General features: G+C 42.4%; 2 protein-coding genes across 2 annotated transcripts in view; both read left to right on the forward strand.

Annotated features, from left to right (window-relative positions):
* The first annotated feature begins 457 nt into the window (after nt 1–457).
* On the forward strand, nt 458–11,170 carry LNP1 (leukemia NUP98 fusion partner 1). The gene is made up of 4 exons (XM_010312083.2): nt 458–605; nt 1,973–2,209; nt 8,451–8,696; nt 10,760–11,170. The coding sequence occupies exons 2-4, from the start codon at nt 2,060–2,062 to the stop codon at nt 10,961–10,963; spliced, it is 600 nt and encodes a 199-aa protein (XP_010310385.1). The 5' UTR covers nt 458–605; nt 1,973–2,059; the 3' UTR covers nt 10,964–11,170.
* Nucleotides 11,171–20,946: 9,776 nt separating this feature from the next.
* The window catches only part of TMEM45A (transmembrane protein 45A), a 29,241-nt gene continuing 26,843 nt past the window's right edge, over nt 20,947–23,344 (forward strand). Inside the window, exons 1-2 of the mRNA XM_075766806.1 lie at nt 20,947–21,214; nt 21,559–21,744. The gene's annotated coding sequence lies outside the window, so the exon portion shown is untranslated. The remainder of the gene's footprint in view (nt 21,215–21,558; nt 21,745–23,344) is intronic.

The following is a 23,344-nucleotide window of genomic DNA, read 5'->3' on the forward strand; positions in this document are numbered from 1 at the left end:
TTGAGCTGTGTCTCCTTTAATTTATGGATTATTACTATTTACCTAAGCATATTTTGCCAAAGCTGTGGGACAGCCTCTCTCCAACTTTTCCCTGTCACCTGTCTCAGCACAGCGGAAGCATTTCCTTCTCCACATGACGGGCTGCAGTTCTGTCTCACATGTCAGAAAAGAAGAAACTTTAGCCATACAACAGAAAATACGTATCAATGGCCTTATAGCTTCCTACTGGCACAGCCTAAATTCAACCCATGTGATGCTTCTCCCTATGAGCTAGCACAGGCCTTCAGATGTACCTTGCCTGTACAGATTGGTAGCCTCAAGGACATAAGTCAAATTTAGGCTGTCAGAATATGGCCAGGAGTGTTCTTCCCCACCTGGAGAATCAGCCTACACATCCTTTTTATTGCTTCAGGTGTCTTTTCACTGTACTGCTTTGCAGGTGTTCCTACTGCTCCTGTCCATCTGTGCCTCTGCCAAGAAAGCAGCCTGCTGCAGCTTTGATTGTGTCTCCAAGCTCCGATACACAACATCTGAGGATATGCCATCTACGCACACACGTACTCCAGGTCCTTGTGCTAATCACATTCTCATCTGCCCTGGACGAGGTAAAACTCTGGCACATAGGCATCCATGACCAACTGGTCCCTTCACCCCTATTATTCAGAATGAAGAGTCCTACATCAGAGTACTGTACTTAAACCTCACACCTACACACATATGAATGAAACTGGAGTTTTGTTACTACATCTGTATTGCTAAATAGACTGAGGACAAGGAGCAAGGTTTAATGCTGGACAACTGATTCTCCATAATGCTAAGTAAACTGCCAGCAAGCTTTTGGCATAGTTCTGGCCAAGTCCAACTAGCATCTCTACAGCAATGCCTAGGCACCAGGAGAACCTCTGGCTACCTAGCACACAGACAGGACTGCTTCCAATAGGAAGTTAGATTTGGGTCTCTTCCTCCTGTTCCAACACTATCCGAACAGGTCTACAGCCGCAAAGCACTCCTCTGTGTCCTTCTGCCTTGTCCCAAGGCATGTAACACATCTTCCGGTTTCATACTACACAAACAACAGTTTTATGGGCCACAACAGAGTTTTCCTGTTATATCAGATATTTTGACATAAAAAAGACACAAAAATTACAACAAAGTATTACAGCCACAGTACATTCCATACAGCCTTGAGGAGACCCACAGCACAAGCGCCATGTGGGGTAGATGTGACCTGTCTAGCCACTTGGTCTTAAGGCCAGAAAACAGTCCCCAGCCCTGTTCTGTTTTGTGGTATAGACACCCAGGGCTGGTGAAGAGAAATCAGACCCGTTTTTACTCTTCGTGCCTTCAAGTGAGGCAGAACCTTCCATAACACTGATACAGCAGGTGAAATGACTCTGGGGAAAAGCAGCTGATGGAAGTTCACGCTGGCTGTCATAACCCAAAAATGAACAAGCAGTTTCCTCAGGGGGAATTTTCATCTACCTAGACAGACCATGTTTCCTGAATACCAAAGGAAGAGCAGAGAGAGTAGAAGTCAGGACGGAGGGCAGCATGGGAAGAGTGGGCCATTTGTCCTCACTCCTACAGAGCCAGTTAGGCTGTGCCAGCTTCTGACCACCGTCAATATGTCAATTCTGTTTCTCAAAATCACAAGCCTACTTTGGGTTCATGTACGCACCTCCCAGGCATGTAACTGTGGGCAATTCTCCATTGGTATTGACAGCTGGTGCATTCAACAGCAACACACAGGGAGTAGCCAACACATTTCCCTTCCCACCAGCCCCCTGCAGCAGTGTCATATTGGACATTGCTGTAATGGAAATGTTGAAAGAAACCTTGTTGAAAAGAGATGAGAAAGGATTGACTTTATGTTTAGACAGTGCCTAGGGCTGCAGTGGGATGGGTTTTGGGGGATGGAGAGCAGAAAGAGTGGTTGAAACTGCATCTCCTCTTCCTCTTGTTGGCAGAACAGTGTGAGGCTATTGACTTGGTGGTGGACATTTGACCTTGCTTTTCCTTGCCTGGTTGGGAGACCCCCCCAAGTTTCGAGCATCTGTACATGGAATATGAAGAGGATGATGACATTTCCTTTGCAAAATGGATGAGCAGCTTCTGGGGCCACAACTTGATTGATGAGAATGAGAAAGAGGGTAGAGGCCACAAGAGACATCTGACACGATCCTTTAGTGAAAGGAGAGCCTCCCTTCCGGTAAGAGCTGTGTGCAGTTTTCTCTGTCTATGTGTGTGGTTTATGCATAAATGTAAGTGCCATCCCCAGCGGCATGGCCCTAGAGATCTGCGAGGACGACTATGGTACACCTTGCTGAGTAAGGTCAGCTCCTACTGGGGGCAGCTAATTGCTTTTTGAACTTAGCTGCCTGCCAGAGTCAGGCCTCCGGTGCCTTTGGCATACAAGGAAACTGGCAAACTCCAAGATAAGTAACAATAGGACCAGAAACATAAGTAGAAGGGTGTAATAACTGCTTAACTATGTCTTACAATGTTGTTCTGTCTGCTAAGCATGACCTGGCAGAGATCAAAACATTTTGGAAACTGGCACACAAACATTGGCTTCAATGAGTCTGTTCTCATGTGTAAAACTACATAAGCCTGTATGTGCTCACAGGATTGGGACCTAATTCTGCAACTATATCATCCCCGGGAAGTTGTATGCTTTACTCTCTGGGATTTAGCTGTTTGCAGGTGTAACTTCTAATTTAAGAAGTCCCTCCTGGTTTAAAACAGTGGACTCTGAAAATAAGGATGCAACACATAACATTATACTGTGAATAAGATTTTAAGGGAGAAGCTCATTCTTTATTCTTAAACCAATAAAATTGTTGGGAAAGGAGCAGGGTTCACACACAGAGGCAGTGTTTTAAGGCAGCTCACAACTGTCTAACCGATTATCAAAATGAAGTTAAACTGAAAGCAGCTGTTCCCAGTCTGCTGTTTATCTGAAGGCCGTTGTTTTTATTTCAACCATTTAAAAAACATGTAGGTGGTCCAAACCTGTCTCTTTTTTTTCCAACTACATTAGTTGGCTTACCGAAGATATTATGTTTCCTTACAAACCATTTTTCACTTACATCCTTAGATCATTGTGGCTGCAACAAAGCAAATGTTATTCTATTGGGGAGAAACTGCTGATCTCTTCCAGACTTTTTTTTCTGCCATGCTATATTTTCACCTTGCAAGTTCTTTTGCACTGAAGCTGCCATGTTCTGAGCTGTGGAATTTTTCATTTCCAAAAAAATTGGCTAAGAAAAACAAAACAGACCAAACCCACCTCCCTCCTCTTTGAATTCATGGATGGGTTGGAGAGGTAACTTTCATTTATTAGTTTTGAACTGATCAGCCACATTTGCTATTTACAGTTATATTTCACCCTGCAAGACAGACTCTGAGCTAGAGCTGTGCTGACAGATTCCATCAGAATGCCTGAAAATAGTATGTTTATGAATGTTCTTTTTTTTTAAAATTAATTTTACTGTATTTTAATTTTGTCCTTCAGAGATCAACATGTATGTGATTTCTTTAGGCCCCAATACAGAATGAAGTGTAAGCATGTACTTAAGTACCAGCAAGCTGCTGAACATATCTTCGTGTATATTTGTGTGTGTACACATACATTTCATTTGAAGCATGTTCTTATATTTAGTTTGTTCAAAAGCTATTTAAATACTTAGCTAATAGCTATCCAAATACTTTGCTATAGTTGCATCCCTGAATCAACACCTAGAACTTGGATGAAGTTAGCTGACAGGAAGACAAGACCGTGACTTCTGACATTACTATTCAACGAGCTAAAGTTATCCTGTACACTTAATTATGTTTGGCCTTTACATTAATGTTCCACACAAATTTGTCTTGCCTCAGTAGTATTACACAGGAGAAATAAATTTCAACTGCTTTATTTCTCAGTGCCAGACATTGACTGGAGGAATGAGAAGGGAAGATTTGTTTCGAGATTTTATGATTCAGGGATAAATTTTGAGATGAAAATTTTTTATTTGGAAATCTCTGACTAGTTGGTAGTGAAGAGCACTAAAACATATTGTCTTAAACCAAATCTAGAAGTTAAACAAATGGTCACTAAAAATTCCTTAGAAATACCATCAGAAAGAGCATCTCCTTGTTGAGATCAACAACTTGCTATTGCACCTGGATGTGTGATTTTACACAATTATTATAAATGATTACTACTGTAAGATTCGTTATTACAAATGATAACTACTGTAAGGTTCAAAACACTTGTTAGTGTTAGTTATATATTGTCTTCATTTTATCAGAGCAGTGCTATTAATCAGGAGGATTAATAACTGAGATCAGACTGCATCTGTTCTGTAAGTTAATTCCTCTGCAGCAGATCACATTGTACCCTTTCTTCTGTGTCAGCACCGTAAATGGAGATAACACTGCTGTTCTGGTGAAAATCAAGTCAGCAGGTTCTGATTGACACAGCTGTTGGCAAAAGTTCCTTGTGCAGATACAATAGTACTGCCAAAACAGCACTGCCAGCACGCTTTGTCTCATATCCAGGACTGGTATACGGCGCAGTCCTGCCCACATGAACTGCATCTGTACCAGAGGTGTTTTGGTATTACATAGCAAAATGCTAGCAGTATAGCACAAAAAAGGTGGTTTTGCTTAACGCTGGAAATTGCTTCCAGCTCCAAATTGGTATGTTGGTCTTTGTAGTTTTTCCTGTGCTATACAAAGACATTCAAGCCACTGCTCTCACCTCAAACACAATGGTAAACTCCTGTGGCATCCTATCATGGTAGACCGCCCCAAAATATGGATAAAGCTTTGTAGAATAACTCGCAAATTGTCAACAATTTTCATTATTTTTTTCCCAATATCTTAGTATACATCACAAACATTACTGAGATGAGCCTCACAAAATGCTTTTGCTATTGTCATTCCCATGTTGCAGAGGGGAACACAAAATCCTTCACTGGGTGACTGGCAAGACAGGCTGAAACTTGCAACTCCACTCCCCTGAAAAGCATCAGAGTTCGTATGTTGCTGTGGGTCAACACTGAACGTGAAAACTGCCTGGAGAGAACTAAGTCATCTGTTTCTATCTCCTTTAGTTAACTTGTTCAATGGCAAACTTTAGACACATTAACTGCGATACCCTATCAAAGCCTCCAACTTTGACTTTTCTTGAAATATTCTAGTTATCTTTCATCATTTTGGTTCAGGACAGTTTCTTACCTCCCAGACATTTTGTTGTGGGGAAAAGATAGGAGGCAAAGGAGCACTGTTAAGAGTTTTACAACCCTATAAATGTATCCACCTTCAGGTAGACATTGCTGCTCACAGGACAAAATCTGATAAGAAACAGCTGAGAGTGGGAGCAGAACAACTGACTGCTGTTGAAGTTAACTAACATTTAATTTAAACTAAAGTCAGACTGAACATCTACCACAATATTGTTACTACAGACCAGTTGGAGCCTAGGCCAAAACATTTTTAAGGAATATATGCTTGGCTGTAAACTTCTTGGAAGGAAAGGAAGCTGTGGGACAGCATCATCTGAATGTCAGATGTTCCGAAATATCCCTAAAGTCACTGGAGTCATTGTGTAAACTTCAGCGAACAATGAACACTCGTGCTGACACACTGAAGATTAATTTTCTTACTGACAGCTGTGCAAGCCCTCAGATCAAGCCCAAAAGATGGAAGCAATTATCTTGTCTCCAACAGAAATTGAGAAAGTGAATAGGCAAATTATATTGACTTGAATTTAATGAAGTATTTTTGTTTGTGTACTTTTTGTGTGTTTTAGATGGGCAATTTAGATGGGCGTGCAGATAGGGAGACAATCTCTGTTGCCAGCAGCTGCTGAGACTTCAGGAGGGGAAGCGTAGATTAAAGCACTCTGCAGCCATTCTTATTTACAATGTTACCAAGCAATCAGTTTGGCACCAAACAGGTATTAAATGCATGTACTAAGTCTAAGAAACAGGAAGAAAGCCACATGGATTTTATCTAAAGTCAGTGCCGGATTACTTCATCGCTGAGCTTCATTTTATGACTCTTTCGGTTCTCCACGGAGTCAATCTTAAATGAAAGAAGACTGATGTACTGTGCTAGTCATAAGCCATGAAAAGTTCATGCTTGAGCAGTTGTGTTCAGGCTCTTGTCCTCTGTAGGGTTGTGTCCATAAGACAGCAACATGCTGACACGCACAAGCATGCTGTCCTCCTAGCTATGGTGGTATGTATCGTGCACAGGCACTGTGAGAGGAGGCACAGGCACAGTAATATGACTGCATAGACATGTATGCATAGCTTTACCTTAGTCCACTGAGGCAGATATGAATTTCAGAGGAAGGCCTGTCCCTTTTCTGGACCATTGCTGCCATGTCAGTATGTGAACTGCAGTCTTTTTGTTGAAGGCTTAACTATAATTCTATTTGTGAAGGGAAATTAAAAAGTAACGTCTTAGTAAAATGAAACATTTGCAAACATTGCAAAACAGAATTGATAGAATATTGTCCCCTGCTTCAGCTGTCCTCGCTTTTTTTTGCCCAAACCCTCTAAGAGCAAATACCAGTGATTTTTAGTGTGAAACATTCTTTATTTCCGGGAAACAATATATGTCGATGCCATTAAAATGACACAGAAGACATTTAGCTTGTTGAGCTTGACACGGCATGTGTATTCCTGTCCCTCAAGCACAATGTGATTGCTTTGTTGCTTTTTAAAATAACGATACAATATGACCTTACAGAAATTACAGCTGTATTGACTGGTTTGAAATCAAAGTAAAAATAGTATGGCAGAAATCATTATCACTACATTCAGAGGCAGTCCATAATACTAGTTACTGAAGTAAGATTCTGTCTGGAAAAGAAATTGAACCAGTACTGTATGATCTGAAAACCCCTCGGTATTAGGTGCTTCTGTCAGGTATAAGATTTACTATTCTTAGCACCTCTCATCAAGCCTCTCTAATGTGTTATAGTCACAACCATATGGATGCACAGCCTTGCTATTCAGAGAAAGCCTGCATAGGTCCCTGTCGTGCTGATACATTTATAATAGCATCTGGTCCAGAGTAAATGGAAATGCATACAGGAGATGTTTCAGGTCCCTTGCAGTCCAAGGTTTGTAGAGGCATTGGATATACCAAGTTGGTTTAGCTTTCCACTGTTGTTTGTTAAAAAAAAAACCAACCACAAAACAAACACACACACACACAAGGGTTTTCTCTTGGGTTTTCTTAGAAAGCATTTCAGGATCTGTGGGATAGACCTTCAGTTGTTATAAACAATCCCAGCTCCCTTGAAGCCAGCAGAGCTTCTCAGGGTTACTCAGAGGCTGAAGGCTTAGCACCAGGCTTATACAAAACATATATGCATCCAAACATGTATGCAGCAGCTGGGTGCCTGGAGTGCCCTCACCTGACACCCACGGGGGTCTCATTTTGGGTACCTCCCATCTCTCTCTCACAATTGTCACTACCTGCATCTTACCAGTGTTCAGCTCCTCACCCTGAAAAAGCATCAACAGCTGGCAGGGTTTAGGTCATGCCTGGCTCCATGTGGTGGCTTTCTCACCCACCTCTGCTACAGGTCTCTCTATTTCTAAAACCACCAATACATGACTTCACAGGACACAGCAGTTCTGGATCAGTTTAATCTCCTTTACAGACATTCAATTAAATGCAGCTGATGCAGATCAATAGCTTTTATCTGCATGTCAGGCCTGGGAAAATTGAACCACACAGAAACTAAACAACTGTCTAGTCCCTCCCCACTTTACCCCTACAAATGTAATTGCAGGAAGCCTGTTTCCTACCATTTCTCTGGTAGGGATGTGTCCCTCAGTGCCCTGAAAGTGCTCTCTCATCAGTTCAGGGCAAATGTGCCCAAGAAACTAGCAGAAAATTCAGACCTGGACAATAGAGCATTTTGTCTGCATGTACACCACGCAGAAAATTTGACACAATTGGGCTAGAAATGATTGCTGTCATGCTCAGATGAACTCAAATATCTGATAAGGCCTGGAGCACCTGTGGGTCAAACCCCATACCTGGCTCATCTGGCCACAAAAGGCTGGTTCTTTGCTTTTTCAGAGTCCTGCCTAGAACCTGCCACCAGATGTAAGGCCTGAGTTTTTAAGCTTATGAAGGCTCCCGGTTCCTTTTAGTGTCAGTGGGCACTAAGAGGACCCAGCACAGTTTACATTTGAAATACTCATTCGGATGTCAAAACTTAGATACTCAAAAACAGGAATAAAAGCAAATTCTGTTGCTTCTTCTGGAAAGCAAGCTGTTGGTAGTGATTCTCCTGCTCACAAAAGGAAAGATACAGAAGTCTGGGGAAGGTCCTTCATTCTGCACCGCTGTCCAGAGAACACTCTGTGGCAGAAAGAATCTGCCTTGTGTGCTCTGCTTTAATATTCAATGCTCAACAAAGACCTCTTGTTTTTCAGGCCAGGCTTTCTTCCCTCCATACAACACGACTTCATGCTTCTACCAAAGGCGCATCTTCAGGTCATCTCAAGGGCTCCAAGGAATTTCAAGAAGACCAAGATGTGAAATGTCACTGCCACAGGAAGGCAAGCAGAACACCTTCAGCAGACAGCTCATGCCCAGAGACAAGATCAAACTCCATGCAGGAATTTGCAGAGTCCTTTGAAAAACAATTGCATCTCAAAAGCAAACGCTCAGTTTCTTTGGTAGGTAATGACCAACTTAAGATCACTTCAGAAGAAAAAAACCCAACCAACCAACAAGCAGGCCAGCTTTTTCCCTGTTGTAATTGCTGTGGCCTTGCTGCGGGAAGAGCAGAAATAAACTTGAATTAGTATTTCTCAATTTTGTGGTCCTTACAGTAGCGCAAACAAGATTAAAGTGGTAGTATCATTAGTATGAGACTTCTTGGTGTAGTGGTACCATCTAAACTTATTAAAAAATGTATATCTTCAAAATGAGACACCACACTGGCCGTGGCAATGTTTTCAGAGGTTTCTACAGCTGTGCCAAGGAAACATAACAATATAAAACCAGGTTTGCTTCAGTTTTGCCGTAAGACTCAGCTTTCTCACTGCTGCTGACCTGGTTTAACCGTATGTGATGTTATCTGTAAGACTGTCAGACACTGTGGTGTTTGAGAGGCTTCTTTTTTACCCCTTGGGCCTCCATCCATCTGCTTTCTTCAGTGTCACCACACAGCTGCAGCAGCAGCCCTTGCTGCAAGTGGCTGAACATGTTTTCTCTGTAAGGGCATGGAGCTGGCAGGGGATTCTCCTCCCATTTCATCCTTCTCCCCATCATTCTGTCCTGAGACATGAGCATTTTCTGTATGGTTTGTGTTGATGAAGTAGCCAATAACAACTCTTCGTCTATGACATTTTAACACATTTTTATTATTATCATACATGATATCTGGTGTATCATACAATGGAAGGAAGGGTAATAAACCTTAACTCACTTTTAAGTACGAGAAGAACACTATCAAGTTCAGTCACCCTATTGAAAAAGCTGTGCTTAAATAACACTTGACTAAATAACACCAAATAACACCGGAAGTGTTTGGGGGGGGGGGGTTCAGTTTGTTGACACTGACAGTTTGAATAAAGAAGTAATTTTCAGCTCTCTTTGCAGACCTTCTGTGCAGGAACAAGAGCGAAAAGAAATCTCTTTGCAATAAGCAGCATCATTACATGATCAGTCTTACAATTATAGTCCTTGCATGCCCAGCCCTCTAAGAATATGCAGAATTATGGTGACGGCAACTCTTACGCCATGTTAAGATTTTAGGTGCATTCTCTAATCTTCTTTTTCCCTTTAGGAACTACTCAGAATTTATTTCATTTGGAACTTCACATTGCCTCATGTGCCTCACCAGTGGTTGTCTGGTTTATCATTTATCATTTCTTGAAAGTGCCTATGGCTAGTAAGGCTGTGAGCATGTAATAATTTTACGATAGGTATAGTGAGCATAATGCACTAAATACAGCTTCAGTTCTGGTTAAAAACATGGATTCTGGTACCCTTCTGTAATCTGCAGTGAGGTATACTGGGCTGTGTTTTGATCTACCTCTCAAGTAAACCAAATTGTTGTCATTTCCTCAGTCACCATGGAAGTCTGGGAGATGTGAAGGACTTGACAATCTCAAGGAACTGAGTGATAGGTGTTAGATATCTGAAAGGAAATTTAGGAGTGGGCTTTCACTAGTATCTCCAAATGGAGCGGTTTTTTGCATTCAGGGCTCTGCAGGTGCAAGTCAAACCACCATGACCACACAGGTTAAAATAAAAATGGGGGAAAGGTAATCCCATTTCATCTCCTTCCCTGCATATTGCTGTTCTCTTATAAACGTGGCTTTGAGGACACTTCATGACCTTCAGCATTTGTTTTCAGTGAGGTCTTTGGAGCTAGCACTGAACAGCCTTCAGGCACGTAAAGATGGATCATGTGAAAGGACAGAAACATGGAGTCTGGGCTGAAATCTCAGAGCACCTCCTTTTTTCCCTCCTGTCTGCTCTCCCCCTCAAGTCCTCCAGCAAATGGCCCTCCTATCATATATAGATTATAATGAAAAGCATGTTGCCTCTTGCTGAGTTTTAGGGTGACTGGCTGGGGCCTTGAATTTGAGCCCATCACATTAAAGCTGATCTTGCTGAGGTAGGTGACTGGAGTATTTTATTTTACATTATTAGTGAAATAAAACAATGAGATTTTTTTGTTCATGTGGGAGTTGCTTTTAATTCTCTTTTATTTTTTCCTGCCTTTTAGCAACCCGAAGGCATGAAGGAGAGAAAAGAAAGAGAAAGACTGCATTTGAGAAAAAGCAAGTCTCACAAGAGAATGGGAGAGAAATCAGAGCCAAGGAGAGAGCAGGAAGAAGATGAAGGTTCAGAAGTTGTACCTGCAAAACACAACGAACAGTTTCCATCACAAGCGAGCACTGAGAAAGGATATTTATGCACAGGCAGCTAGAATGTGTTGAGATAATGAATTTTAATGCTCCCCCTGAAGAGCAGAGGGAACATTCTTGTTTTGTTTTCACTAGAAGAGGCCTGTTAGCTAGAATAAACCCTAACCTGTAAAATAAAAGTAAAATTCAACTGCATCATTGACACCATGTTACTACCTTCCTGTCTTTACTTTTGCCATTAAGAATATGACCCTTGTCATAGGAAGAGTGTATCTGTTGCAAGATCCAAGTTAGCAATTAACTACTGTAAGAGGGTTTCAGGCAAATTTAGCGTTGCAGCAGGACGGTGGTGGATGTGTTCATTTAAGAGAAAAGCATGTATGTATTACAGAGCCGTGCAAAGTCATTTAAAGCCTTATGTTTCTGTTTGAATTGAAAACAGGCTTATTGGTAGGTTTGGGAAGGAAAAAGTACACATAGCCACCTGCTTGCTGGCCCTGACACTTGCTTAGATGTGTCTTGGAAACAGGTATCTTTTTGCTTTGACAATCTCCTGGCTCCAAATTTACAGAAGTAATAGAGGAGAAGCCCACTTGTTCTCTTCTCCACCCCCTGATGTCTCACTTCTCTCTGCTTTCCCTATCACTGTGCAATATGACACTTGTTTCTCTGGAATCCCCCAGCCCCCTTCCATGTCCTCAGTCCCATTTCCCCAGTCACACAACTAGTTCTTTCTCCCAACTTTAACCTTGATTCTTTTGTGGCCTTCCTCCTCTTCATTTACTACTTTATAACCCTGCCTCATAGCTACCAATCTCTTTTGCTACATCGCTAGTTTTGTCATCAAAATTTGAGCTTTGCTGGAAGCTCTCCAGTGAAAACAGACATGTTCTGCTTCTTATACTTCTATGTAATCTCTTTGAGATGTTGCCACACATTCAGGGTGAGGCATGACAACCCTTTTCCCTTTTTCCCTTTTCTAGAACTAGGGCCAAACCCAGGGAATGGGAACTGGCTCTGTCTATGGTAAGTAGGACTTAGGAAAACTGTTTCCTCTGGCTAAAGATTTCCTGAACTCAGGTGTAAATCTCACCAACTGTAAGTAAGATTTCCTTCTCTGCAGAGGAAATCCACCTCCACATGCTAATACACATGTACACACCCCACAACTCCCCTATGCCTCCCTTCTTCAACAATGAAGTCTTCCCTGCAGAGAAGAACCCTGCCCTCTTTGGGAATAATTTCCCCAGGCCTTGCATAGAGAAAGCCTACTTTGGATAATGCAGTTAGAGAAGAGTGAAGACTAACGAAGTAATGAGCAAAAGTCAAAGTTTGCTGGGTATTCTTGCTGTGATTTTCTGTAATTAACAAAGATCTTATTTTACTTCAGAGCCTTAACTTTGAACATTCAACCTTTTAAAAGCTTAGGGCATGCTTAAAACTTTGTGACAATAACCTCCATTAAAGGATTGGTTTTCTTGTTAAGTAGGGCTTTGGGGGATATATAAGAAAGCACTTGAACCCTTGCTGATGCTTGTAAATTGCTTCTTGCCTGGTATCATATATTATAAACTAATAAATCTGATTGAAAAATGTTCTTCCTACGCATAGTTCCTATCTTCCCCAATCCTGATTGAATCTTCATGAAGTTCTTCTGTCAACTAAAACGTCCATGCAGATGGCTTTCCCTTTATAGCCTTAATTTGAAGACTACATTAAAATAGACCTGGATAGAAAGGAACAGCTATTCCTCAGATAAAACCTCTCACATACATCCTTTCACAAAGCAGCTTGCCCTCACATCTCATGAGACCTGAGTGCCATGGCTGCACAAGCTTTGCCTGGATTTCAGACCATCAGCCTCCCCCTTCTCCTCCTGCTTTCCAGCCAGTTTAACTCAACAGACCCAGCTGTATCCCAGCAGAATTTGCAAAAAGCTTGTATTTGTGAGACTAATGTGCTGGTTATACACCACACCTGATGAAAAGAAATCACCAGAAAGAGCTGAAATAGAAAACCCATGTGTGGCTGGCTCTGACTTGTTTGCTCTCTCCATCAAAGCACAGGCAAGACTCACTGCCACCGAGGCAGCCTAGCAGGTCTGCCTGCAAACAGCTCCCCTGTTTATCACTGAACCCCATCTCTCGAATGGGAGAGTCTATAAGTATTTATGTCCTTTCTGGGCTGGCCCCTCAGCCCCGTGGTGTGACTCTGGAAACAGAAGGTTTCAAATAATGTCCTCAACACCATCCTCCTTAAGTCACTAAAAAATATTTACTTGAAAGTGTTTTCTCTTGCTTCATATCATGCCTGATTGGACCAACAGCCCTTTCTGGTGTAGTCACATGTAGTCTGATACAATAGTATTACTCAGGAAGACTGAAACTTGCATGATAGAATGAAATCATTCTCCACAGAAATTAACAATTATTTGATAACGGATCAGGCATTTGGGAAGGAAGGTAATGATCTGAAGAGGAATCGAATTGCAATGGCATGGCTGATACTTCTATTTCCACAGAAAGTGGAACTGGGATATACAAGTAGTCAGAAAGACTCCAGAGGGTTTTCGTTTTAACAGTAGGTCAGTAGTTTGGTTGTGACTGACATAAAAAATAGTCAGTGCCTTGATTCCCATCCCCAATTCCCAGAGCAGCCGGGCTGGCCGTGAGTGTTTGCTGCACACCCCCCCATCGCTAGGCAAACACTCTGCTTTTTCTGCTCTTTCCAAGAGTGGGATGGCTACAAGCTGCATCAGAGTCCAAACCTTGGACACGAAGGAGGTCAGTTAGTGGGAAGCAAAGGCAAAGGGACAAAAAAAAAAAATCTTTTCCAAAAAGATTACCAAAATTACCTTATTAACAGGTAATGTTGAAAACCTGAAGCAGTTTTACAAGAGGGGGGAACCAGCAGACAGCAGAAGTAGGCTGATACTCCCACTGCGGGCTGGCTGGCGAAAGCTGAGGTGACTCAGAGGCCTGTGAAGGACATTTTAGATGATGACTTGTGGCTCGTGGGTGGGAGACCATGGTCTGGTAAAACACTCATCTCTGTAGAGCCTTCCCATCGCTTCAGGCGAACTAGAAAATGCTCCTGTGGGAAGTTAGGGCATGGGTATGTACAAGCATTTCAAGAGCAAGATCCAGTTATACTCCAATGTTTTCTGAGAGGGCTAAGAGGACAATGTCAAGTGTGGCTACCTCATCTTTTCTGTGGGAATTCCCAAAGCAAAATATTTATGCTTGCAAGCTTCTAAGGTATTGTTTAATTGCAGTATGGTTTTGAGGATGGATTCAATTTTGGGTACTTGTTAACATATTGCATGTTGGTATATAAAATGCAAGACGCCACAAAGACAAACTGAAGCAGTATCTATATTTATGTACATGCTTGCAACATTCCCTTCTAGGAAAAAAATGGGAAATATTTAAATGCATAAATAAAACAACCACAATGTATAACTGAACAAGAATATAATACCCATTAAAAAAGAAACCTAATATTAAATATGAAAAAAAGAAAATGTTCATCTGTACGTTTTTGTTCTTTAGCACAAAAGAAGGTATTTGGGTAAGCACATCCCTGGCTCTGACTGCATTCAGTGTACACATGAATAGTACAAAATCAAATAGAGATGTAATCAAACCTGAAAACCAAAATTATTCACAGATAAATGAATCCTAATCATGGGACTTTGTGTTTATACAGCCATCTGCCAAAACCATTGAAAACAAACAGGTCTTGAAATATGTCCAGAAGGATATTGCAGCCAAAATCTAGTTATTCAATGAGAGAAGTGAATATTGAAATCCAACAAGCTTCATAGATAATGCCCTGCCTGCAGTTGCTGTGCCAGAGCTTTAGATAACTGTGTATGAACACATGCTAAAATAAACCCACTCACCATAGAAAACATTACTTGTAGGATGTGGATTTTCATTTACTCTGTTGTTTTAGATTGGATTGACAGACGATATTCCTCCTATTAGGAGGATCCCTCTGAATCCTAGCCCCCCAGTCTCTACTGTACTTTAGAAAAAGATAACTTCTTTCAGCTGTGACTTGTCTCTGAGGTCAGACAGAAAACGGGAGAAAGAAATGATACAAGGAGCATCAAAGACTACTGTCATATTTGATGTATTCGTGTCCTTCTTACCTTTGTCAAAATACTGCAGTTCATGCAATTTCTAAACTGATTGATTGATACAGTTTTGCTGTATTGAGAAGACCCACCAAAACTTGTGACAGTTACATATATGCCAATGGAGTCCACACTGAGAGTCCTCAGCCTGGTGAATTAGTCCTAATCTTGATAATGAAGTATCAAAAAAGGACCTCTCTTTTTTTCCAAAGCTTGAGCAGAAGGATTCATCGACACTGTTCCTCTAGTCTTCCCTGCAACTGTATCGCATTATATGAGGTGGATGCTAAGGTTTTGGCCCTTTGGAAAGCAGCCCTTCCTGGATCTCAGTAGGATCTCAGTTGATATTCTGCTCTTCATATATGCACAAAATACATCTTAAATGTCTCTCATAAACATTTTAAATCTAGTGGGTTTACTCCCCGAGGACTCCTATAAAGAGAATTTTGGCTGTCATAAAGCAGCTAGCGTGATTTTAGGTTAGCCTTCCCACAGCTAGCATGAGTTTATGCCTGGGGCAGAGGAATGGTTAGGGCATCCCTTTGTGCTGATAGTCCCAGCGGCAGTAAAAGGTCCTCATGGAGAACAAAGTAACTTTGGGTTGCTCTCACCTGTGCAGGAGTGGCAATCACAGGTTAGCCCAGAATTTGGGATGCAAAAAAGTTTTTGAGAACTCCTTCTCCGTTGTGCCAAGTTTCACCTACCCACAGCTGGAGAGGAGGCTACTTCAGACAACAGATTTTGCATTCCTTTAATGCTTTTTGCATGGAACAAATGTAGTCCCACAATAGCATCATCCAGGTCTCAACTATGTGTTCAACAGACATCAAACACAATGTTCATCATTCATTCAGGGTACTCATTACAATCTGATTATCTAATCAAAAGCAATTCTGAGTTGAGGTCATTTAAGACTGATAAAAATTTCCTTTCACTTGAAGGAGGAAGATTTGGATCTGTGTGTGATTTGTCATGATGACTTGGGGACTGACAGCCGCACAGAACTTCACTGCAGGCACAGCTTTCACAAAGAGGTATCGTGACAAACTCCCAGGGCCTTATTTTCTGTTACTTGCGATAGTAGAGAATAGAGGAAGCGGTTTATATATCAAATTCTCCAGACCTTGACTAAACCTTGAATGCTGGTGACTGAGAGACATCTGTGTGTTGAAGCTGCTGCAGTAATCCTACATTACCTAGATGCTACCTAGAAGGTGGGAGAATCCTCAGTGTCATCTTTAATGGTTTCTAGCAAAGTTTTGCACTGGTGGAAAGACCAAAGGTGAAGATGATGGGCCACACTGGAGCAGCTGCTGTCAGCGTGTGTCATTCTTTAAATAACTGTATTAGCAGAAAAGGGGAACACTGATGCTCTGAAGGAGCTGCAAGCTGCTGTGTGTTTCAACGTCTGCAGTTCAGAGCTGGCACTGCAAAGAAGGAGCAAACGGTTCTCCTAATTCCTGGCTGATAGATGTTTAAGAGTTCAGTCAGGCTGTCTCACTCCTCTCCATAGAGATAAATTATGTGGTATGGCTGGCACCTATATTGATAACCTCAGGAAAGGGACTGAGGACTAAGTAGTCCTCTTGGAGGTTGTTTCTGTAGGTGACATCTGAGACACATTGGTGGAGTGGAGTGAGAGAAGCAGGCGTAACTGCTATGCTAGCTGTGCTTTCAAACACAGAACCTTATCTCAAGACTTTTTGGTCTGGTATCGAACAAGCAAAAAGAGAAAGCGCTGGATACTGCATTCTTCTGGAGAAAAAAAAAAAAAAGAGTTGTGTCTGGTCTGGATCATGCTGAAGTTTTTCTGATGATAACAGGACTTCATCTAAGAATAGTATTCTCATTTCCTTAATATTATTGGTTCAAGTAAATGTTTTGGACCAGGGATCTTAATTTCTTAAGGGAAATCAGCAACACCTCTCAAAATTCCTGGGAAATAACAGGAATTCCTGTGTTAAAATCCTGTTTGCCAACACTCTTTTCCACTTGCTTTTAACAGTGTATTCAAAAGTGGCTGCTAAAGAAACCATCCTGTCCAACACGTCGTGTCCAGGTGCTTCTGTAAAGTCAGTGGCAGACTCTTGTCATCCATGATGAAGAAGTCAAGAAGAGAGGGTCCTCTAAGACTATGGAGGGGAAATATGCAAGGCTTGATTCCGGTTACAGAAGAAGAAAGAAAATGAAACTTTACTCAGTGGATTAATGCACTACAAGGTTACCATAAGTGTTGTAGCTTTTTATACAGTTCAGAGTCCAACTTTGAAGATTAAAACTAACTCTTAACTCCTTCTGCCTGTGTGTGTCATAGAAACATGCCATTGTTTAGGGAAGAGGTCAAAATATTTTTACAATTCAATGGATAGTGTAAGTAAAAATGACACATTTGCTACAAAATACATTGTTTACAAGTTATTTCACTTGTCATCGTGAAATGGCTAGATAACATATATAGCCATTGTCCAGCAGAGGGAGTCTGGTCATACAGAGTGAGAACACGCACTGTAGTCCGCTGCAAGCCTAAATTTGAGATTAAAACTCATTACAGTGCCAGTAGGAGATAACAGCAAAAAAACCCCCATAACCAAGAGCACCAGACCGTATGGTCAAATTTTGCCCTGTGTTGTTCATATATGACTTTTGTTGATGTGAAGGAAATCGATATACACTGAAACCCATGGCAGAGTTTAGTCTGGTATTAGAGACTGCAGTATTTACCCCGTGGGCAGCAGAAGACCTTGATCTGGCTTTGGAGATCCTATATTGCTAGTTGGCAGCTCCCTGCTGCAGGCATTTCCCAAACCGTCCTCTTCCTCTGCCCTTCATTTCCAGCCCACACTCCCCCCCCCCCTTTAACTGGTTGGAGAGCTGCTGGAGAGAAGGGATGAGCAGCAACCCCTGCAGAGGGATGGAGGTTCCCATGGCTGCTGCTTTTCTTGGGGTCAACAGGTGTCCAACATGAGAGACAGGTCACCCAGCTCCTGCCCAGGGAGCTGCTCCTCCTTTACACCCAGCTGAGCTTTTCTTCACCTCTGTGGCAGCCTCAAGGTTCAGCAGCTTCCACCTCGCACCCAGAAACCAAGGTGGGTTGTCTGCCCACGCTTCTCTGAAACCTACCTCAGATACTTGCCTATAGCTGGTGAACTGCTCCTGTAGGCCAAAATCACTAAAGGATCTGCTGCTCCCACTGCTGGTTCTTGCTTTCTGTGTTGTCAGTGTTAAATACAAGAAAGCTTTAGGGAAGCTCTCCCCTAATCCTTGCTATAGGAACAATAATATATTTCTTGCCCCAGGTTTATCCTGACAGAATAATTATATGTGATGCCAGAAGTTTCTCAGTGAGTGAAAGCAATAGCATTTTTTTCTTATAAGCAGCACATGCTATTCTATAAACAGAAATGTAGAAAAATTAATCAGAGCCTTTGCTTTTAACAAAAAAAAGAAATTAAAAGGAACATTTTCCTCCCAGAGCATGTGTTACATTTAGCAGGCCTGTGCAGGTTTCCATGAATAGTTTTGTGACTCTTTATTTGTCAGGTGTGCAGATTGACTTTTCAAACCCAGATCTCACACTGCCTTAACTACAAAAAAAATGTACATTCCTCCTGTTCTCCTACGTCACCCAGAAAAACATAAACATTACAAGTACTTTTCATATGCAACACAGCTGAAAAGAAGCTATATTTTAAAATACATTTCAACCATGTCCGTTCACCAAACGCAACCTCTGCTCTACAACAGCCCAGAGCGAAGGGAACGGAGTGGCACATCCATCCACATTTCGGCGGGTCCAGTTCAGAGTCTGACTGATCGGGGAGGTTTGAGCCGCTTTGCTGGGCTGTGAACTGCGACGGCGAAGGGCAGGGACACACTCCTGTCAGACAGCTTTGCTCTGAGGGTACGTCTGGCAGCGGGACAGAAATAAGCGGCTGGGGAGCAGTAGGAGTGTTAAACCGCTCAGCTTGTTTGCACAGTTAATGTGAGCTACAGTCCTCAGCCTCTCACTGTTATTTCAAGGGGAATCTGGAGACATAGAGCCACATTGAACTTCATTCTTCAAATACGTATGAGTATGCTAATTGCAAGCGGATTACTCATGGTCGTGAAATTAAGCACAAATGGCCATGTTGGCAGGATCAGTTCCTATGTTCTGTCACATAAAGAAACACAGAAACAAAAAGGAGGTAAAACAACTGAATTCCTTGAAACAATCAAAGTAAGTCACATGAATGTCAAATCAAAGCTGATAGTAGATTTCTTTTTTATTTCTTTTTCAATTGAAAGAGGATGTTCTGGCTGGGAACTTCTGCAGGAGGCACAGGATCAGAAATCACCCTCGTTCCCTTTTGCACCAATCACTGGCTTGCTAAATTACTTGGTCACTTCATTTTTATTGTGCCTGTTTACCAAGGTACCAAACAACATTATATATTTTTATATATAATGTATATACTGATACATGCTGACAATTAGACGTTCGTACCTCTGCATCTCCCAGGAGAAGCGTGCCCTGCTGTGGGTTTCTGTTCACCACTCCTGGCCACAAACTATTATTTTTCACGCTGTCCCTGCGTTTCTCTGCTTTCCCTCAACTGTCTTGCCCTGACACAGCCTTCTCCCTGTCGCTCCCCTGCTTCCCTACCACGGCCTTTTCCGACAAAGCTGCTTAGCTCACTCTCTGTGATCCCATTACATCCTACATCGCCCTGCAAGTTCAAACTCAGGTTCCAGTGTGCCTGTGTTTATAAGGCATCGGTGCCAATATATGTTAACTCACGGGCAGATGGAAATTTCAGTGCTGTGGGAAACCTGGCGGAGAGGCGGAACGGGGAGGAAGGCAGCGCTGTGGAAGTGGCCCTGCCTAACCTGGCAGTGCCACCTGGGCTCCTGGATTCAAGCAACGGCAAGGAAGAGCGGAGCGAGTTGACGCTGAAGCACCACTGCGGCTGCAGCCTGGCACCTTTTGTGAGAAGTGTTTTGGGTTGATGGCAAGGACCTGGGGTGGGGGTGCTGTAAATTCAGGTGCTTTTGGGAAGGCAAAGATTCGCTAAGCAACAGCCAGGCAGGGGTCCGAAGGATCCAGTTCCCGGTGAGATGGGGCATGTGGCCATGCCTGCGAGGAGCTGGTTGGGAGGACAGTGAGCAAGGGGAAAGTGTTTGTCTCCAGGGGATATTGCACCTGGACACAGAGACTTTTGTGATGCTTGGATGGGCTCCTTCCTTATTGCTGCTCTTTCTCTTCATGTGTGTGATAAATGTGTATGGCGGGAGCTTTTTTTCACCAGAGTTTTTCTGGTCCTGGTGTCTCATGGGATGAGGACCGCTACCACAAGAGCCACATGCCCCTGCTCTGTACGATGAGCAGGAGGACATTACCTGCTGTGCTGCAGGGGGTCCAAGGGAAAAGGGTCACAGAAGGCAATGCCCATGCAGCAACACTGGCTTTCTGACCTCCCCATCCCTCCATGCTGACCTCCCACAGCTGTGCTCCTGCTCTTGCTTTCCCTCTTCCCCTGAAAAAGCATTTTTCCTGCTTTCTCCCTAGGCTGGACTACATGCTTTTCATATCACTGCTCAACTGGCCAGTTTCCCCGTCCTGTTCTTTCTGCCTCGTGTCTCCGTCCAGAGGGTTGTTCACCCTGATGTCCTCCCTTGGCTAGCCCTCTCTCCTGACTCACCCGAGGTACGTGCTGAACACAGCAAGTGAGTCAGAGAGAGACAGAGAGAACAAAAATTAACAAAACAATGAGGAAGACAAAATTGCATCATAAAAACAGTTGAAAGAACAGCATTAGATTTACAAAGTTAAACTCTCAAAAGCTGGACAAATCCAGACCTAACGCTGTCTTCGGAAGCGTAGTTCAGCCCCCGCTTCCCTTCCCCCATGCAACGTGTATTATGTGACATGATTTAATCGTTTCACTGCATACTATTTTTCCCACAGGACTAGCGCCTCGTTTAGTGCAAATGCAGGACAGCATCTGGGAATGAAGCTGGTCTCTACGTTTCCTGGACTAAGTGTGTGACTCGGAGCCCCATTTATCACCGCACAACCCAGACAGTGTGCTGAATTCAGAGCTGCCAGCTTCTTCATGAGGTTTCCTGAGGCAGCTTTCCTGCAGCTCTGAATGTTTTGCAAACATGATTATCATTGCAGTGTGCACTAAAGGTGAAGAGATACTATTTCTAGGGAACTGGGACCTTCTTATTATGATTTGCTGCACCTTCTTAAATACTCTGTTGCCTCCGACATTTGTTCAGAATACTTTATAACTTAACTAACTGCTCCAGCAGTCTTCATTTGCTGTTCGGAGTGCTTGGTGCTTTTATAAATCTATAACCTAGATGTCTCCTACCAAGTGCCCCAAAAAAAGAAACCATTGGCCAAACACAGACATGCAGGTAACTCATCTAGAAAGGACCAGGGAGCCGGAGGGAGGCAGGGAGAATTTCTAGTTCTTGCACCCACTGTTTCTTTCATCAGCTAGCAGATTATCTCCTGTTTTCCCACAGCCCTCTGCCTCAGATTTCCATGTCCCAATTTCTGCAACAACTGATAAACTAGGACTTGGCTTGGTATTCGACCCTGAGTGAGTACACCAGACGAGCTCTCCACCATCTGATACTATTGAGAAGTTACGCTCTTGTGGACTTGTTCAACTAATTTGTTGCTGATCACCCTCCACTGAAAAATGCCAGGTTAGTGCACGTCATTTTCCCCAGCATGAATAATCTCTTACTTTCTAATATGAAACTTACGTCATGGGCTGAAGCGTAGTAAAAAGAAATGTCATTCCACATTCTCAGAGCCAATTTTCAGACTTCTATGTTGGCATTTACAGCCCTAAAATCCTCTTTGCTCTCAATCAGCTGATACATGACGAGACAAGGAAAAGCAAAGATTCTTATTCATGTGGGGACAGGGATCATTGTTTTTTATACACGTTTGTACTGAAGACAACCTCACCTGCACAGCTCTCAGTGTCAAGGCATATATTAATTTCAAGTACTGATACTCTGAGAAGAAAAACATCTGGGACCTGCAAACGACTTTCTCCTAGTGCTTCTGCTTTTCCCAGATTTCTCTGTCCTGAGTCGTCATTATACAGAAACGGAGAAGTCTGGGGAGAAAATTCTTACCATTAATACGCTTGGCATTACTGGCTTTATTACACTAGATTGTCCATGCCAAATTGCCAGATTAGTTCAAAGGACTCTAATCAACTTGAAACATAGCCAATTACTCATGAATTAGAGATTGCTTCAGGTATTGCACCTGCAGTCATTGCAGTTCCTCTCTTAATGCAGGTAGTGGTAAGATGAGGTCTTTAGACTTTTTTTCCTCCGTGATTGTTTTTGCAAGTTCTTCTAGATGAAAGACTTTCATAAGGGGGAATACATTTTTATATGCTAGGAACCAGCTTGACAAATTGCTGATTAATGCACAGAGAGGATACAAACTTGAAAAAAAGTGTCGTCTTGAAAATTTCTTACAAAAGTTTCTTACAGGCTACTTCTAAAAAAAGGAAAAGCACTTCAAACAACAGCAACGTAATAATTACTAACATTAATAATTTTTAAAATGTCGTATATAATGTAACTACATGTTTTTCCTGATGGTAGGAGTAGGCCTAGAAGCATTTTTAAACTGTACAGATTTAAACCTGTATCTTCTAAATCCATCCCAGAGCAAATACACCTACTAGCACTTAAAAAATTGGGCTGCCCTAAGATGGGTCTTTGTATTGAAATTAACTTTTTATTTATTTTGCTTGTTATAAGTTGTATTGAAAACAGAATGACAATGTTTGCTTTTTCTCAACTCATAGCCAATGCATGTATTTGCTCTTTCTTCAACTGTTGCATAAACTTTGCAAGGCCAGAATTATTTGTTTAACTTTTGGGCACTCTGTCTGGAGATCAATTATTTTATCAGTGTCAGCTACACTTTTATGGTATATTTCCTCAGCTCTAAATTAGGTGTGACGCTACGAAGATACCTACAAACAGCAAATCTTGGACTTGAAGAGTCCAGGGCAGTAAATCAACCTTTCACTTCAGTTTTTTACCCAGAAACATGTCATGAATGTGTCCTGTTGGATTGGACTTGGCTCAGTCCACGGTTAACTTCAATCCCCCGAGTGTGCACCTTGCACATCTCTATAACTGTGCTGGAGGCCAGGCGGTCTCCTTGGGAGGCAGGTTGGTGTCAATGCAGCCACGCCGGGTAAGAGCAGGAAAGGCCAAAGGCGCAGAGCGCAGCTGCGAGAGCCCTGTGGAAACAACTCGGAGAGCGAGG

Source organism: Balearica regulorum, chromosome 1, assembly GCF_011004875.1.
Source record: "Balearica regulorum gibbericeps isolate bBalReg1 chromosome 1, bBalReg1.pri, whole genome shotgun sequence".
Classification (NCBI taxonomy): domain Eukaryota; kingdom Metazoa; phylum Chordata; class Aves; order Gruiformes; family Gruidae; genus Balearica; species Balearica regulorum.

What these genes read in the sequence shown, in the direction of transcription:
- LNP1 (XM_010312083.2), top strand. Translation starts at nt 2,060, where the DNA reads ATGGAATATGAAGAGGATGATGACATTTCCTTTGCAAAATGGATGAGC. An exon ending in AAAGGAGAGCCTCCCTTCCG is followed by an intron (nt 2,210 to 8,450) that starts GTAAGAGCTGTG and finishes CTTGTTTTTCAG; the next exon opens with GCCAGGCTTTCTTCCCTCCA. An exon ending in GCAAACGCTCAGTTTCTTTG is followed by an intron (nt 8,697 to 10,759) that starts GTAGGTAATGAC and finishes CCTGCCTTTTAG; the next exon opens with CAACCCGAAGGCATGAAGGA.